Source organism: Danio rerio, chromosome 5 (assembly GCF_049306965.1).
Source record: "Danio rerio strain Tuebingen ecotype United States chromosome 5, GRCz12tu, whole genome shotgun sequence".
Taxonomy (NCBI): Eukaryota; Metazoa; Chordata; class Actinopteri; order Cypriniformes; family Danionidae; genus Danio; species Danio rerio.
In genome coordinates this window covers 3,953,821-3,970,000 of record NC_133180.1, presented here as the reverse complement: position 1 = coordinate 3,970,000, position 16,180 = coordinate 3,953,821, and the positions used below count along the sequence as shown (strand labels likewise).

The 16,180-nt window shown below is 38.1% G+C and overlaps 1 protein-coding gene across 40 annotated transcripts in view; it reads left to right on the top strand.

Moving 5' to 3' along the window:
- tspoap1 (TSPO associated protein 1) overlaps nt 1–16,180 on the top strand; it is a 258,828-nt gene that overhangs the window by 16,128 nt on the left and 226,520 nt on the right. For 2 of the 40 annotated variants that reach the window (XM_073951819.1, XM_073951818.1), the window contains exon 1: nt 11,249–12,240. The exons of the other annotated variants lie outside the window; for them this stretch is intronic. In XM_073951819.1, coding sequence (XP_073807920.1) covers nt 11,953–12,240 — 288 coding nt within the window. In that variant the 5' untranslated portion in view covers nt 11,249–11,952. Of the gene's footprint in view, nt 1–11,248; nt 12,241–16,180 lie in introns of those variants that run through there. 40 annotated transcript variants of the gene reach the window in all.

Here is a 16,180-nt window from a genome sequence, read left to right as displayed (position 1 = left end):
TTATTTGAAATTATATTAAAAAGGTGTTAAAAAGCCTTGAATTTCGTATGGAGGATCCCGGGGGTACCCTGATAAATTAAAATTCTCTGCAAATAAAAAAAAATCTGTCTTTTTTTTAATCGCAAAAAATAACAAAACAAATCGTAAAAGTAGGGGGTCTGATTTAATGATTTGTATCAGTGCCCAAAGTAAATTTGCTTAATATATTTGTGCAAATCATGATCAATTACATTTTTAAAATTGTTTTGGTTTAATGCATTTTTTTGCTTTTTGAAAAATTAGCGTCATACCATATACTATCAGTCTGGTTATAAGGGGACTGATTACACAAAAGTCACTTTTATAATTGGTTTAAACAGTTGTGTGGCAGCAGTGTGTGAATATAATCAGCTTCTAATGGTAAAAGTTTACTAATAACATTTTTTTTTATAATCACACTTGATTGTTTGTCATCAGAAGGAAAAATCCCCGCCCACTAGTGACCGCCCACTCCCTCATTAGCATACGACGTTAGTCTTGTTTTTTGAATCTGCTGCTATGCTCATGTATAGATGTTTATAGCTCCGCCCTCTTTTGAAAGAGCACATCTCATTTGAATTTAAAGTGACAGTCACCAAAACACCACAATTAGGATCAAAGCCTATAAGAGGCTATACAACCAATGGTTATACAACCATTATTTGGGTAATACTCTGAGCTGAAGCTTCTCAAACACACTCTAGAGACATCAGACACTTATTTTACATCTTGTTTAAAGAGGCATAATAGGTCTCCTTTAACACAACAATAACCATAATTCCAATGACAAGAAGTATTGCACACCTATAATATTTACTCTTATTGACACAATCACTATTTAAGTGCTTATTTTGTCAATATCACACACTCCTTATTTCAACTACCTACCATTTTGTTATGACAGAATTTGTTGTTGTTGTTTTGTGTGTTGCTTCTGTTTTATTTTGCACTAATAAAGTCGCTGGGGTCTGTTTTTGGCATAACTGGGTCACTCCCCCCTTTCCCTCCCCAAAAACTGGTTTGAGGTTACGGAGAGCAGCTCTGAATTATTGATATTAGCTGGAGATCAAGCAAACAGCGGCAGACGCACGTTCTCCACATGACAAACACACACACACACCGCATCAGTCAAGCGTCTCAAGCTTTTACATGACGGAGACGAGCAGCCCGCTCCAGACCTGCGGCTGAACTTTGTGCCTCTTTTGTGTGTGTGTGTGTGTGTGTGTGTGTGTGTGTGTTTAGTGGAGCTTCTATGCGAACTGGCATTATAGATCACTGTTTATAGTGTAATATTGAGCATTTGTTGCAAAAGATGTGTGTAATTATGTGTAATGTTTGCTATTTATAATCTTTATTTCAGTGGTAAACGTTCCTAATTTATTCACATTATAAATATGCTAGAATAGCAAACCATCATTCAACAAAATAAATAATTATGTGCATTACATTGACAAAGTATTGACTGAATGACCGAACTTATGCTTTAGATTTTACTACGTAATAAATGTTCATATTTACTGCATTAAACAGTGAACTTGACCATGAACAGTTCACCATAATAATGAATTATTTCCAAATAAAGTGCTGCTTTTTTAAGTAATTCGACGATTAAACGGTTTTCTTTCACATTTCACCAATAAATGAATTAACACATGAGTTTTAATTCTAACTAGAAAAAGATGAACGCTTAATAAATTGTGCTAATAACAAAATAAACAAAACAAGTGTTTTGTGCCATGATTCTCCACCCTGTAGTCTAATCCTGTCAGCACACAATGAAAAGATGAAGTTATTAAATATTTAGCAGCAATAAACTCACTTTCGATGTAGCTCCTCGCACACACTCCTCAGGGTGTCTCCTGATGTCGCTGACTATCCAATGTCTGCCAGTTTGTTTGTTTATTACTTTTATATAATATTTCAGAAATGCATTTTGACACTGTACACCGAATGATGTCCAGCAAACTGCATTTTCAGTTCCCTGGTTATGTTGGGACCCCTAAAATAATCAATCCAGTGACTCGCGACCCCCACTGTCCTCGCACGTGGTTATAAACGTACAAATATTCCACAGAATGTTGCACGCACACCAGTATTTGACCCTGTTACACCGAATTATGTCAAGCAAACTGCATTTTCAGTTCTCTGGATATGTTGGGACCCCCAAAATAACAAATCCAGCGACTCATGACCCCCACTGTCCTTGCAGGTGGTTAGAAACATACAAATTTTGCACACAATGTTGCACACACACCAGTATTTGACCCTGTTACACCGAATGATGTTAAACAAACTGTATTTACAGTTCCCTGGATATGTCGGGACCCCCAAAATAACAATTCCAGTGACTCGCGACCTCCACTGTCCTCACAGGTGGTTAGCAACATACAAATATTGCACACACTGTTGCACACACACCAGTATTTGACCCTGTTACACCAAATTATGTTAAGCAAACTGCATTTTCAGTACTGTGGTTTTTGGGACCCCCAAAATAACAAATTTAGTGACTCGCGACCCCCACTGTCCTCGCACGTAGTTAGAAACGTACAAAATTTTGCACACACACCAGTATTTGACCCCCTTACACCGAATGATGCCCAGCAAACTGCATTTTCAGTACTGTGGTTATGTCGGGACCCCCAAAATAACAAATCTAGTGACTCATGACCCCCACTGTCCTTGCAGGTGGTTTAAACATACAAATTTTGCACACAATGTTGCACACACACTAGTATTTGACCCTGTTACACCGAATGATGTCTAGCAAACTGCATTTTTAGTTCCCTGGATATGCTGGGACCCCCAAACTTACAAATCAAGTGACTCGTGACCCCCACTGTCCTCACAGGGGGTTATAAACATACAAATTTTGCACACACTGTTGCACACACACCAGTATTTGACCCTGTTACACGGAATGATGTCCAGCAAACTGCATTTTCAGTACTGTGGTTATGTCGGGACCCCCAAAATAACAAATCTAGTGACTCGCGACCCCCACTGTCCTCGCACGTGGTTAGAAACGTACACATTTTGCACATAATGTTGCACACACACCAGTATTTGACCCCCTTACACCAAATGTTGTCCAGCAAACTGCATTTTTAGTTCTTTGGTTATCTCGGGACCCCCAAAATAATCAATCCAGTGACTTGCAACCCCCACTGTCCTCGCACGTGGTTAGAAACATACAAATTTTGCACACACTGTTGCACACACACCAGTATTTGACACTGTACACCAAATGATGTTAAACAAACTGCATTTTCAGTTCCTTGGATATGTTGGGACCCCCAAAATAACAAATCCAGTGACTCGTGAACCCCACTGTCCTCACAGGTGGTTAGCAATGTACAAATTTTGCTCACTATGTTGCACACACACCAGTATTTGACCCTGTTACACCGATTGATGTCAAGCAAACTGCGTTTTTAGTTCCCTGGATATGCTGGGACCCCCAAACTAACAAATCAAGTGACTCGTGACCCCTACTGTCCTTGCAGGTAGTTATAAACGTACAAATTTTGCACACACACCAGTATTTGACACTGTACACCGAATGTTGTCAAGCAAACTGCATTGTCAGTTCTCTATATATGTCGGGACCAGCGACATATATACCAAATAACAAATCCAGCGACTCATGACCCCCACTGTCCTTGCAGGTGGTTATAAACATACAAATTTTGCAAACACTGTTGTACACACACCAGTATTTGACACTGTACAATGAATGATGGTAAAGAACTGTATTTACAGTTCCCTGGATGTGTGGGGACCCCCAAAATAACAATTCCAGTGACTCGCGACCTCCACTGTCCTCACAGGAGGTTATAAACGTACAAATATTGCACACAATGTTGCACACACACCAGTATTTGACCCTGTTACACCAATTTATGTCAAGCAAACTGCATTTTCAGTTCTCTGGATATGTCGGGACCCCCAAAATAACAAATACAGTGACTCATGACCCCTACTGTCCTTGCAGGTGGTTATAAACGTACAAATTTTGCACACAATGGTGCACACACACCAGTATTTGACCCTGTTACACCAATTTATGTCAAGCAAACTGCATTTTCAGTTCTCTGGATATGTCGGGACCCCCACAATAACAAATCTAGTGACTCGCGACCCCAATTGTCCTCGCACGTGGTTAGAAACATACAAATATTGAACTATGAACTATAGAAACACAAGTATATTGACAACTAGGGTTGTAACGGTATGAATTTTTTACGGTATGATAATCGTCTAAAACAATACCACGGTTTGACGGTTTCGCGGTATACGGTATGTTACAAATGTTACAAAATAATAGAACAGTGAAGCAAATTTGACTTTTTCCAAATAATATATTTTCAGTTACTATAAACAACACCACTTACAATGAACAAATAAAAAAATAAGAAAATAATAAATGTGTCAAAGTCCAAATAAAGTCCAAATAAACATGGTGCAAATCCTCAGTAAAAAAATAGATATAAATATTTACTATACTATAAATAGTTACATAACGAAACTAGATTCAATATGGAACATCCTTAGGTTTTATGTGCCAGCATGGATATGGTTGTCTATCGATATGGATTTGGATATGGTTGTCTGCAATGCAGACAAACAGCTGCACCTTCATTTGCGTCTTTTGAAAACAGCAAGAGCAGCAGTTTGTCTTTGCTGTGTCACTGTTTTGTCATGTTTCTGTGCTGCTGTGCATGCAAAAGTACTTAGTTTTTTTGTGTGTTTTATTTATCTCTCTTTCTGTGTTGTTCAAAAAGCTCATTGTTGGTCCACAAACAAAAGCGAAACCTATGCTTATTGGTTGTGATATAGCGAGTTTGAACCAATCTGGGCATGGAGAAGGGACAATGCATCAATGTATCATGTCTGGTTTGTCCGGAGACACAGTGACGAGCGTTTCTTTGTCAAATCAGCGTTGTCAAATTTTGATGACGTAACCGCACTGATTCCGGAGCCTCTGAAAAAGTGTGATACAGCACTGGAAAGCTGAGGTTCTCTTCTTTATGCCAATCTTTGAATTGTATGAATCGGATCAGCGGATCAAAAGTTATTAAACATTTAAGAGCAATACTTATTTTTAGCCGCGGGCGGCTGTCTCGGTCTTTAAGGGTTAAAACCGTTGATATGCAATTGTTCATGGTATGATAATCATGCACGTTCAAATCGTGGTAAACCGTCATACCGGTATATTGTTACAACCCTATTGACAACACAAAAAAAGTGCAACAGTCGAACAACCATACAATCATCACGATAACAAACATTTTTCAATATATTGTGCAACCCTCGACTGCTGCTTTCTCCATTCTATTACGAAAACCATCAGAGCAACTTCAAAGGAATCCCTAATTAATTCCCTTAATATTTTGCTGCCACCCATGCAGTAAAATCCCACCGAATATAAAGCCATAATAATTGATGAAGCAGCCATGAGCGCCACAAACCGCCCCCTGAAATTGCGTCTCTTTGTGTGAAGACCTGACGACTAATGAGATGTTAATGGAGCATGTTTTTACCTCAGAAACACTCATGAAGGGGGTTTTCGTGCGCTCAGAGTTGAGTTTTTCTCCCCGCGAGGGTTGCACTGTATCTTTGTGTGTGTTTGCTCAGTGGAGAGGCAATTAGCAGAGCCTTTTTCCATGTAAGAGCGACTCAGTTGAACTCTATGGAGGTGGATGGCATTGCGGGATAATCAGATTTAAAAGCCACTGGGGTTTCCATTGTGCTTTTTCTGCTTCTGTATGTTTTTGTCTGGCTGTCAGACATTGCATTTGCATTGCATTAGGTCTGTCATGATAGAATATTTTTGTTGTGAGATATGTTGTCACAGTTGTGGGGATGCACCGATACCATTATTTTTTTTTTTAACCGATCCGATACCAAAATTCTAAGTATCGACGATACAGATTCGAGCCCGAATACTGTGCCGTTTTTTTATTTATCTATTTTTAAAGCATAATACAGTTTCTATAGTTCTGGTGCTAAACTCAAATGATAGTGAAAATAACACTATCTTTAGTAAAAACAACACACATGTTGGCCTACTGTATATGACCGACTAGGGGTGTCACGATTTCAATTTTAAATTGAAATCGATTGAAATTTATGCTCAATTTCGATTATCGAATCAAAAAATAGAATCGTCAATGCTGCCACGCCCCCATGTCACGTCAGCTTGGCTTGTCATGCGGGAAAAAAACAGGCTTGTTGAAGAGTTTGTTAAATGGCAGAAGCAGGAGACCCGTCGACATAGCTTAAACCCTCTCCTCTTTCAATGAAGTCGCTGGTGTGTAAGCATTTTGGATTTCCAGTGAGTTATGTTGACAACGTTTTTGTTGTCGACAAAAAAACACAGTTTTGCAAGCTCTGCTATGTACGTATTACGTACGGTTCGTCCGATAGACAACACCGGCATCGCGATCCTCCGCCCGCCCTCCGCTCGCGAAAAGTACACACTCAGGCCCTGTTTACACTGTCTTTGTTTTTAAATGGCATTTTAGAACGACAACGATTTGACATCCACAGTGGCGTGTAGCATTTCTGAGCAACTCTCCTTCCTCTCTACCTCTGAAAATGCACATCACGTGACCACACACACTCATTTACACACAGACACAGACGCACACACAGCCATGTGCTCGAGACAGCAGGTCCAGGCAGTCAGAGGACTGCTTCAATCTTTCACTCACTTGTACTTTGTCATTTTAGCGAACACCTCAGATACTGTTGGCTGGTTCCTGTTGGTTGTGCGTCTTTTTTACCGACGCCATTATAACCACACAGATCACTGCCTATTCACGAGTCCCGCAGAAAAAGTGATTGACAGGTGGTCATTATGTGTGTATCTTGCCTTTATTCATTTACTGTATGATTTGTTTATGGGTAAAACAAAGACCACGCAGGTCAGGTAGTTTAAATGGTAGTCATTAATCATTAATTAATTAATTATTCATAATCGAAAATCGAATCGAAAATGTAATGGAATCGAGAATTTGGAGGATCGTGACACCCTTATGACCGACGACACAATCTAACTAAAACATGATGCTTGCTGTAAACTATAGGCTACATAATTTGAGCATTATGACTTTGATCTGTTGTGGTCCAGCGTATGTTTCCTGGTGTAATATTAAGATTTTTCTTTGAAATCTGTAATAGGCGACCAATATTGACCCTAATTGCTGGTGAAATAATCAGCCTTTTAGCAAAGCCTGATATATCCTGCAGACTTAACTAAACTGTCTGAGGCCAGTTTAACTTAAACATTCCCCTTTCTGTTAATGGCAATCCATATCGCGCCCGTCAGTTTCACGTTTATCAATTAAATCAATTACTCTGACCACAATAAGCCAGACTTTACAAACTATTCACAGCACTGAAAGTATTCCCCTTGGAGGAATAAACTCAGTGAGAAGGATGAGAGAACAGAAACTCATTGTGAGAATAATTTTAGGCACGTGTCCTGTCTGCTTAGTCGGTGCATGAATGAAGCGCTTGATGCATCACTGAGACACTTAGATAAAAATGCAAATATTCATAAACGCTTTTAATTCCAAATGTTATTTAGAATCTGTAATTTGATGTCAAAAATGAAGTCCTGTTATATATCCTATTGAATAGTGGTGTTATGGATGATAGAGTAGATCAGCCAAAAAGGGGAGGAGACAAATCGTCACCTTAGAATTATAAGGTTTTGTCTGACATTTTCGTCAAAATTGAGATATTGACATATTCTTATTAAACGAGAGCTTATTTACATTATGATGTTGTATTTTTTATAAGTTGTTTACATGTTAAGTCTCTGTATTTAAAAAACAGAAACATTTTATTTACAAAGTAAAACTCTGGCTTGGCTCTATAATGGTCCTTTTCTACTAAGTGGTACGGTATGGTTTGGTTGGTACGCTTTTATGGCCGTTTCCACTTTCAAAAGGCGTATCGAACCGTACCATACCACTTTTTCGGCACCCTTTCGAAAGGGTACCAAACACGAAAAAAGGGTATCAAAAGGCGGAGCTACACGCGCAGCTGAACGCTATTGGTTTACAGAGAAACATCATTCGCTTACGCAACAAGCCAGAATGAAAACAAAAAACCCGACATGTTTAAAATACACAGCCGAGAGATAATAGAGCAAATATAAACACATATTATACCAAGCCATGGTCGACCCGTGCTCAAACAAACCTTGTCATCGTCTTGATGAACAGCCATAATGGCAAAAAGATGAGCAGATTTACCCTGTGCCCCTTAGTTTTTTACGAGCCAGTCTAAAGCGTGAGCGGTTTCGCTTTCTTGCTTGCATTTACCGCGCATCTATATTTGAAAAGACTAAATCAGGGATCACCAAACTTGTTCCTGGAGGGCCGGTGTCCTGCAGATTTTACCTCCAACCCTAATCAAACACACCTGAACAACCTAATCAAGGTCTTACTAGGTATTCTTAAAACATACAGGCAGGTGTGTTGAGGTAAGTTGGAGCTAAACCCAGCAGGGACACCGGCCCTCCAGGACCGAGATTGGTGACCCCTGGACTAAATAATGCCGCAGCACACAAAATTGAGAATAAACCTGAAACAGAAAAGATGTGCGTAAATGTGATGATTTAGAAGCATTTTTTGACATTGAGATGAAATGTTCTATTTTACTTTGTTGAAAAAGAAACGGTTATTAAAATATGTCCATAATAAATGTGAAATATTTGTATTTGTGTGTGTATATAGTCAGTGAAGCAGTTTTCAGTGTTTATTAAACCCATTTGCTCACTGTCTGTTTTCTTTTAAAGTCTTTAAATTTAATGTTAAGCCTTAAAAGGACAAATACTCAATTTATAGGGCAAATAATCCAATAAATATAATTCTGTAATTCATATAAAGCCTAAAATGTAATAAATATTAACATATTAATTTGATAAAATGAACAGCTGCACTAGACAAAATAATTTGAAGAAGGAAAAATATTCATCCTAAAATATTAAATAAATGTTCTAGAAAGCACAAATGTAACTTTCTCAAGCATCAACATAATGTTACAACACCAAATTATATATTTTTGGATTGTATATTGAAAAGTAATGCTTCAGTTAGTGATCTGCCAGATAGAAAAAGTGCCCTTCTGAATCAAATCAGCAGGATGCCCTTCTGGATCAAATCAGCAGGATGCCCTTCTGGATCTTTCACTAACTTTGAAGAAACTACTGACTCTGTATACATGGACATCAGTTATTTGCCTTAATAAGACAATAATATGATTAAGGTGTTGCGTGAAGTGCTTTTTGAATGTTGTGCCATCAGGCTATTCACGTTTCCTGCAGATGCTCATGCAATTTTGGGTCTTTTATCCTTAATTTTTCGACTTTATTGCAGTTTGTTTCAAATTTCACTCACACTCATGAACATATCATTCACGCTCACATGACAAACTGGGATAATAGACATGAGTATAAGGTAAGGACTGGTGGAAGAGTGTTGTTTTAATGGAAAGAAAAAAAACCCTCTGCATTTTGTGATGTGTGCGCGTGCATGCGTGCGTGCGAGCGTGCGTGCGTGTGTGCTTGCGTGCGTGCATGCGTGCGGTCCTTTACTGAAAGCCGTGTGTGTGGATCTTGTCACAAAATGCGGCGAACAGTCCTACATGAAGGTAATAGTTTAATTGCGGTGTTTACTTCAATAATGCCGCTAATATCTCCATACTCCACACGTCTTAATTCCATTTCTGTTTAATTCATTTATGACTTTAGTCGGATTATGGTAATCAGAAATCACAGTTTACATGGTGATTCTTAATCAGAGTGTTGTCTTAATCGTATTCAAATCGTGTTAAAGAAATGTTGCCCATGTAAACATACTCAATGTTCGACTCAACCACACTGTCACACCCCATTCACACGGGGCTTCAGCGTCAACGCTTGACTGAAGGCGTGTCTGAAGTTGGGGCTGAAGCGATCGTCATGGCAGCGTCAGCCAATGAAATTCAGTCAGCCATAGGCCATTGTCTAGCTGGTGTATTTGCATACAGCGATCTGATTGGCTGATGCTTCTGTCGACGCTTGAAAAGTTGAGCTAGTTCCAACTTCTGCAGCGAGCAACGCCTCTGAAGCGGCGCCGACAGATCCACAATGCAGTTCGGCAACGCCTGACGTCACCCATTCAAAGTGAATGGGAAGCGGTGACGCTTATGCCCCGTGTAAATGGGGTGTCAGGGCTCTGTGAACTTGGCTTTGCGAAGCAGCATGCTGTACGTACAACAAAAGCAAGTATGCTATGGTATGGCTCATGTTCACTCACATTGGAAGATGATTTACGGATAGTCGTGTCAGGAATCTGACCACAAATTAGCATGTTGTCCTCACAGAAACAGGCTCAGCCATCACACTGAATCAGGTAAGCTGTATATTTATGTTTCAATGTAATTAATTCTATTATTAATTATAATTTTGTCTCAAGGGAGGGGTGCCTGGTGGGGCGTGAGTGAAATCGGGCAAACTTGGGGGCGATGGCGTGTGTTCTAAAGGTTTGAAAACCCCTGATCTACAGAACAAACCACAGTTATACAATGACTTGCCTAATTACCTTAAGTTCACCCTAATTTATCTAGTTAAGCCTTTAAATGTCACCTTAAGCTGTATAGAAGTGTCTTGAAGAATATCTAGTCAAATATTATTTACTGTCATCATGGCAAAGATAAAATAAATCTGTTATTAGAGATTTATGCTTAGAAATGTTATAATAATAATAATAATTATATAGGTAATTATTAATAATTCAGCAGGGCTAATAATTCTGACATCAACTGTATATCTGTTGTACATGATAACTAGTTCACTGTATGACTAAGTGTATACATGTAAACAGTCAATGGACTCAAGTGTGGACTTCACTGGCAGCATCTCCAGTTATTTGTATTTACATGTCCTTATTTCCACTCTCTCTCCTGATTAATTCCACATTCCAGACGTTGTGCGTCATCTGCACCATTGTCTCTCAATGCAAATATCGGAGAGGCACGTGTGGCCCTCCTGTAGCCTCTGCGACGATCAATAGAGCGACATCATTCCAGCGTCATCTCCATGGAAACCATCCTGCTCCACAGCCATGATTGGCCGACTCCCAGAAACTGCTTGTATGTGATTGGAGGAGCCCCCCCCTCCTCTTTTCTCTCTCTCTCTTTCTCGCTCGCTCAGCCACACGCTCTCCTGCTCTTCATCTTAATGTTGTTATCTTACCGAACACACATTTAGGCAGAGCTCTGAGATCCAGAAGCATCACTGGAAAGCAGGATCCCCCCTTTTGATGAACTGACGCGTCCGAGCGGAGGAGGTGATAAGGATGAAAGCACGACGCAATGAGCCGAGTGCAAATCCAGTCCACGGAGAGAGAGAGGAAATGAAGAGACCTGTTAGGAAATAAGACATCACCTTCTGCTTCAAACACCTGCTCCGTCTACGTGATTTTTGTCATCGCTGTCTTGTCTTTGAGCCTTTTGTATCAACAGCTGAAGCGATATATGGATGTATGGAGGTTCTGTGCGTCTCTCGATCAGGGATTTGATTTTGTATTGGGGATCCTTGTTTTATAAGACATTGGTGTGTTTGGGTTTTATATAATAAGACATTTTTTTTTGAGAGCGATGCAGTTCATTGGAGGAATATAGGCTTGGGGATGCCTCTTTAAGAATTCCCTGTAGCTTTTTTATACATGTACATTAAGTTTTATTTAAATACATTTGACTGTAGATACATTTTTAGCATTTTCAAATGCAGGAAAATTAGCCGTAAACTATAACGCACATCATTGACTTTAAATGAACTGGTAGATTTACTGTCGATTTTTCCCTCATGTGCTTGTTCGAGAATATACGCTTCTCTGGGCATCCTTGAGACCTGTGTTTGCACTTGGAAACGGAGTAATGCATGACTTGTGTACTAGGCCGGACCCATCTGAACCACCGCAGCACGGTTCACCCACACCAGAGATGATTAGTGGTGAACCTGAACCTCCAGCTGGACCCGGGCATCCCGATCGAGGAAAACCAGAGGAGAAAGCACTAAATTCGGATGTTTTGAGTGCGGTGAACATGAGATCCTCCACGACTAATGGAAACAGCAGTGTCATGGTGCCGTCCAATGTTTTGGCTAAGCGGCATCATTCTCTATATGAAGGGCTGAATGGATGCGAGGCAGGGAGATTCGGAAAGGTGCGTTTAAAATGCATTTTCAGTGTGCAAATATTCCCGATGAAGACATATTATAGTCTTTCTCTGATGTAGCCCGATTGATTCTTCTTAAATGTGCTGATTCATTTGTAACTAAACTTTCCTGCGTGCTTCTTTGAGACAAACTATGGTTTTAGAGTATTGTCATTGGCTAAACAAAGCAAAAAATGACAATATTGGTAATACCATATTAATGCTAATCTTCATTGTTTGGGCTGAATGGATGTGAGGCTGGAGGATTTAGAAAGGTGCATTTTTCTGCATGCAAATACCCATTGTAAAACCTTTTATAGTGTTTCTCTGATGTCGCCAGACGGATTCATCTGATGTAAGAGTTGGTGTACGTTTGGAAATCTTGAGCTGACATCTTATTTGCTTATTTATGAGGTCTATAATTGGATTTTAATGAGCGGTAACTGTTTAGATGTTGCCATTCTAATCTCTTATATAGTCTTTGCCAGTTTGCAATGTCATGTTTGCTCTAAATTTTACTGTTGTGGAAGTTTTTGTATAACACTCATAAATATCCATTTAGGGATCCTCTGAGGTTGTTAATGATTAGATGGCTGTTCTGATACTTGCTGTTGTGCTGCATTGCTTCATGCAATGGTTAAAAGCAAAGCAACACCATTTTAAAGATATAAAACAAGGCTTTTAATGCTGAAATGTCACCATTCAGAGCTCAAATATAACCTGTGTCAGTTTGCAATATTAAGTTCGCTTTAAATCTCACTGTTGTGGAAGTTTTTTGTATAATGTTCTTGAATATTTAATTGGGGATCTTCTGAGGTCGTTTATGATTAGTTGGATGTTCTGAAACTCATGGTTTAAAGCAATGCAAACCCATTTTCAAGATGCAAAACAAGGGTTTTAATGCTGAAATGCCACCATTTAAATCTCAAATATAGTCTTTTACAGTTTGCAATATTGTGTCTGCTTTACATTTCTCTGGAAGTTTTTGTATAAAGCTTGTGAATATATATTTAGTGATCTTTTGAGGCTGTTAATGATTAGATGGCTGTTCTGAAACTTTCAGTTGTGCTGCATTGCTTCATGCAATGGTTAAAAGCAATGCAAAGCCATTTTCAAGATACAAAACAAGGCTTTTAATGCTGACATGTCACCCTACATATGTCATATAGTGTCTTTATTAGTCAATTTAATGTGTTTGTATTACCTTAATGTATTTATGAAGCTCATGAATATGTAATGAGGCAGTTTGATTAGTTGGCTGCTTTGAAACTTGCTGTAGTGCTGCATTGCTTCATGCTGTTGTTAAACGCAATGCAAACCAATCTTCAAGATATGAAACAAGGCTTTTATTGCTGAAATGTCACCATTCAAATCTACTATAGTTTCTTGTTTAGTCCATTCAATGTGTTTGCATCACCTTAAAATGTATTTATAAAGCTCATGAATATTTAATGAGGCAGTTTGATTAGTTAGCTGTTCTGAAACTTGCTGTACTGCTGCATTGCTTCATGCACTGGATAAAAGCAATACAAACCTATTTTCAAGATATAAAACAAGGCTTTTAATGCTGATTCAAATCTCATATATAGTCTTTTACAGTTTGCAGTATTGTGTTTGCTTTACATTTCAATGGAAGTTTTTGTATAAAGCTTGTGAATATTTAATTAGGGATCTTAGATCTTTTATGATTGGTTGGCTCTTCTTGAACTTGCTGTAGTGCTGCATTGCTTCATGCAATGATTAAAAGCAATGCAAACCTATTTTCTAGATATAAAACAAGGCTTTTAATGTTGAAATATCACCATTCATATCTCATATAGTGTCTTTATCAGTCCATCCAATGTGTTTGCATCACCTTAAAATGTATTTATAAAGCTCATGAATATTAAATGAGGCAGTTTGATTAGTTGGCTGTTCTGGAACTTGCTGTATTGCTGCATTGCTTCATACGGTTGTTTAAAGCTATGTAAACCAATTTTCAGTCTACAAAACGAAGCTTTAAATTTTGAAATGTCACCATTCATATCTTATATAGTGTCCTTTTTAGTCCATTTAATGTGTTTGCATCACCTTAAAACGTATTTATGAAGCTCATGAATATTAAATTAGGTAACTTTTTAGGTCGTTTTTGATCAGTTGGCTGTTCTGAAACTTGCTGTAGTGCTGCATTGCTTCATGCACTGGATAAAAGCAATACAAACCTATTTTCAAGATATAAAACAAGGCTTTTAATGCTGATTCAAATCTCATATATAGTCTTTTACAGTTTGCAGTATTGTGTTTGCTTTACATTTCAATGGAAGTTTTTGTATAAAGCTTGTGAATATTTAATTAGGGATCCTAGATCTTTTATGATTAGTTGGCTCTTCTGGAACCTGCTGTAGTGCTGCATTGCTTCATGCAATGATTAAAAGCAATGCAAACCTATTTTCAAGATATAAAACAAGGCTTTTAATGTTGAAATGTCACTATTCATATCTCATATAGTGTCTTTATCAGTCCATTCAATGTGTTTGCATCACCTTAAAATGCATTTATGAAGCTCATGAATATTTAATGAGGCAGTTTGATTAGTTGGCTGTTCTGAAACTTGCTGTATTGCTGCATTTATGCAGTGATTAAAAAGCACTGCAAACCCATTTTCAAGATATAAAACAAGGCTTTTAATGTTCAAATTTCATCGTTCAAATCTCATATATACTCTTTGTTAGTTTGCAATATTGTGTTTGCTTTACATTAAACTTTATTTGTAGAGTTTATGAGTATTTAATGAGGTAGTTTGATTTGTTGGCTGTTCTGAAAATTGCTGTAGTGCTGCATTGCTCTGTGTAATAGTTAAAATAGAAGCAAACCCATTTTCAAGATACAAAACAAGGCTTTTAATGTTGAAATGTCATTATACAAATATCATATAGTGTCTTCATAGTCCATTCACTGTGTTTGCATCACCTTAAAATGTATTCATAAAGCTCATGAATATTAAATGAGGCAGTTTGATTAGTTGGCTGTTCTGGAACTTGCTGTAGTGCTGCATTGCTTCATACGGTTGTTTAAAGCAATGCAATCCGATTTTCAATTTACAAAACAAGGTTTTTCAAAACGAGGCTTTAAATTTTGAAATGTCACCATTCATATCTTATATAGTGTCCTTTTTAGTCCATTTAATGCGTTTGCATCACCTTAAAACGTATTTATGAAGCCCATGAATATTTAATTAGGTAACTTTTTAGGTCGTTTTTGATCAGTTGGCTGTTCTGAAACTTGCTGGAGTGCTGCATTGCTTCATGCACTGGTTAAAAGCAATACAAACCTATTTTCAAGATATAAAACAAGGCTTTTAATGCTGATTCAAATCTCATATATAGTCTTTTACAGTTTGCAGTATTGTGATTGCTTTACATTTCAATGGAAGTTTTTGTATAAAGCTTGTGAATATTTAATGAGGCAGTTTGATTAGTTGGCTCTTTTGGAACTTGCTGTAGTGCTGCATTGCTTCATACGGTTGTTTAAAGCAATGCAAACCCATTTTCAATGTACAAAACGAGGCTTTAAATTTTGAAATGTCACCATTCATATCTTATATAGTGTCCTTTTTAGTCCATTTAATGTGTTTTCATCACCTTAAAACGTATTTATGAAGCCCATGAATATTTAATTAGGTAACTTTTTAGGTAGTTTTTGATCAGTTGGCTGTTCTGAAGCTTGCTGTAGTTCTGCATTGCTTCATGCACTGGATAAAAGCAATACAAACCTATTTTCAAGATATAAAACAAGGCTTTTAATGCTGATTCAAATCTCATATATAGTGTTTTACACTGCAGTATTGTTTGCTTTACAGCTCACTGGATGTTTTTGTATAAAGCTCTTTAATATTTAACTTCTGAGATCTTTTATGATTGGTTAGCTCTTCTGAAGCTTGCTGGAGTGCTGCATTGCTTCATGGATTGGT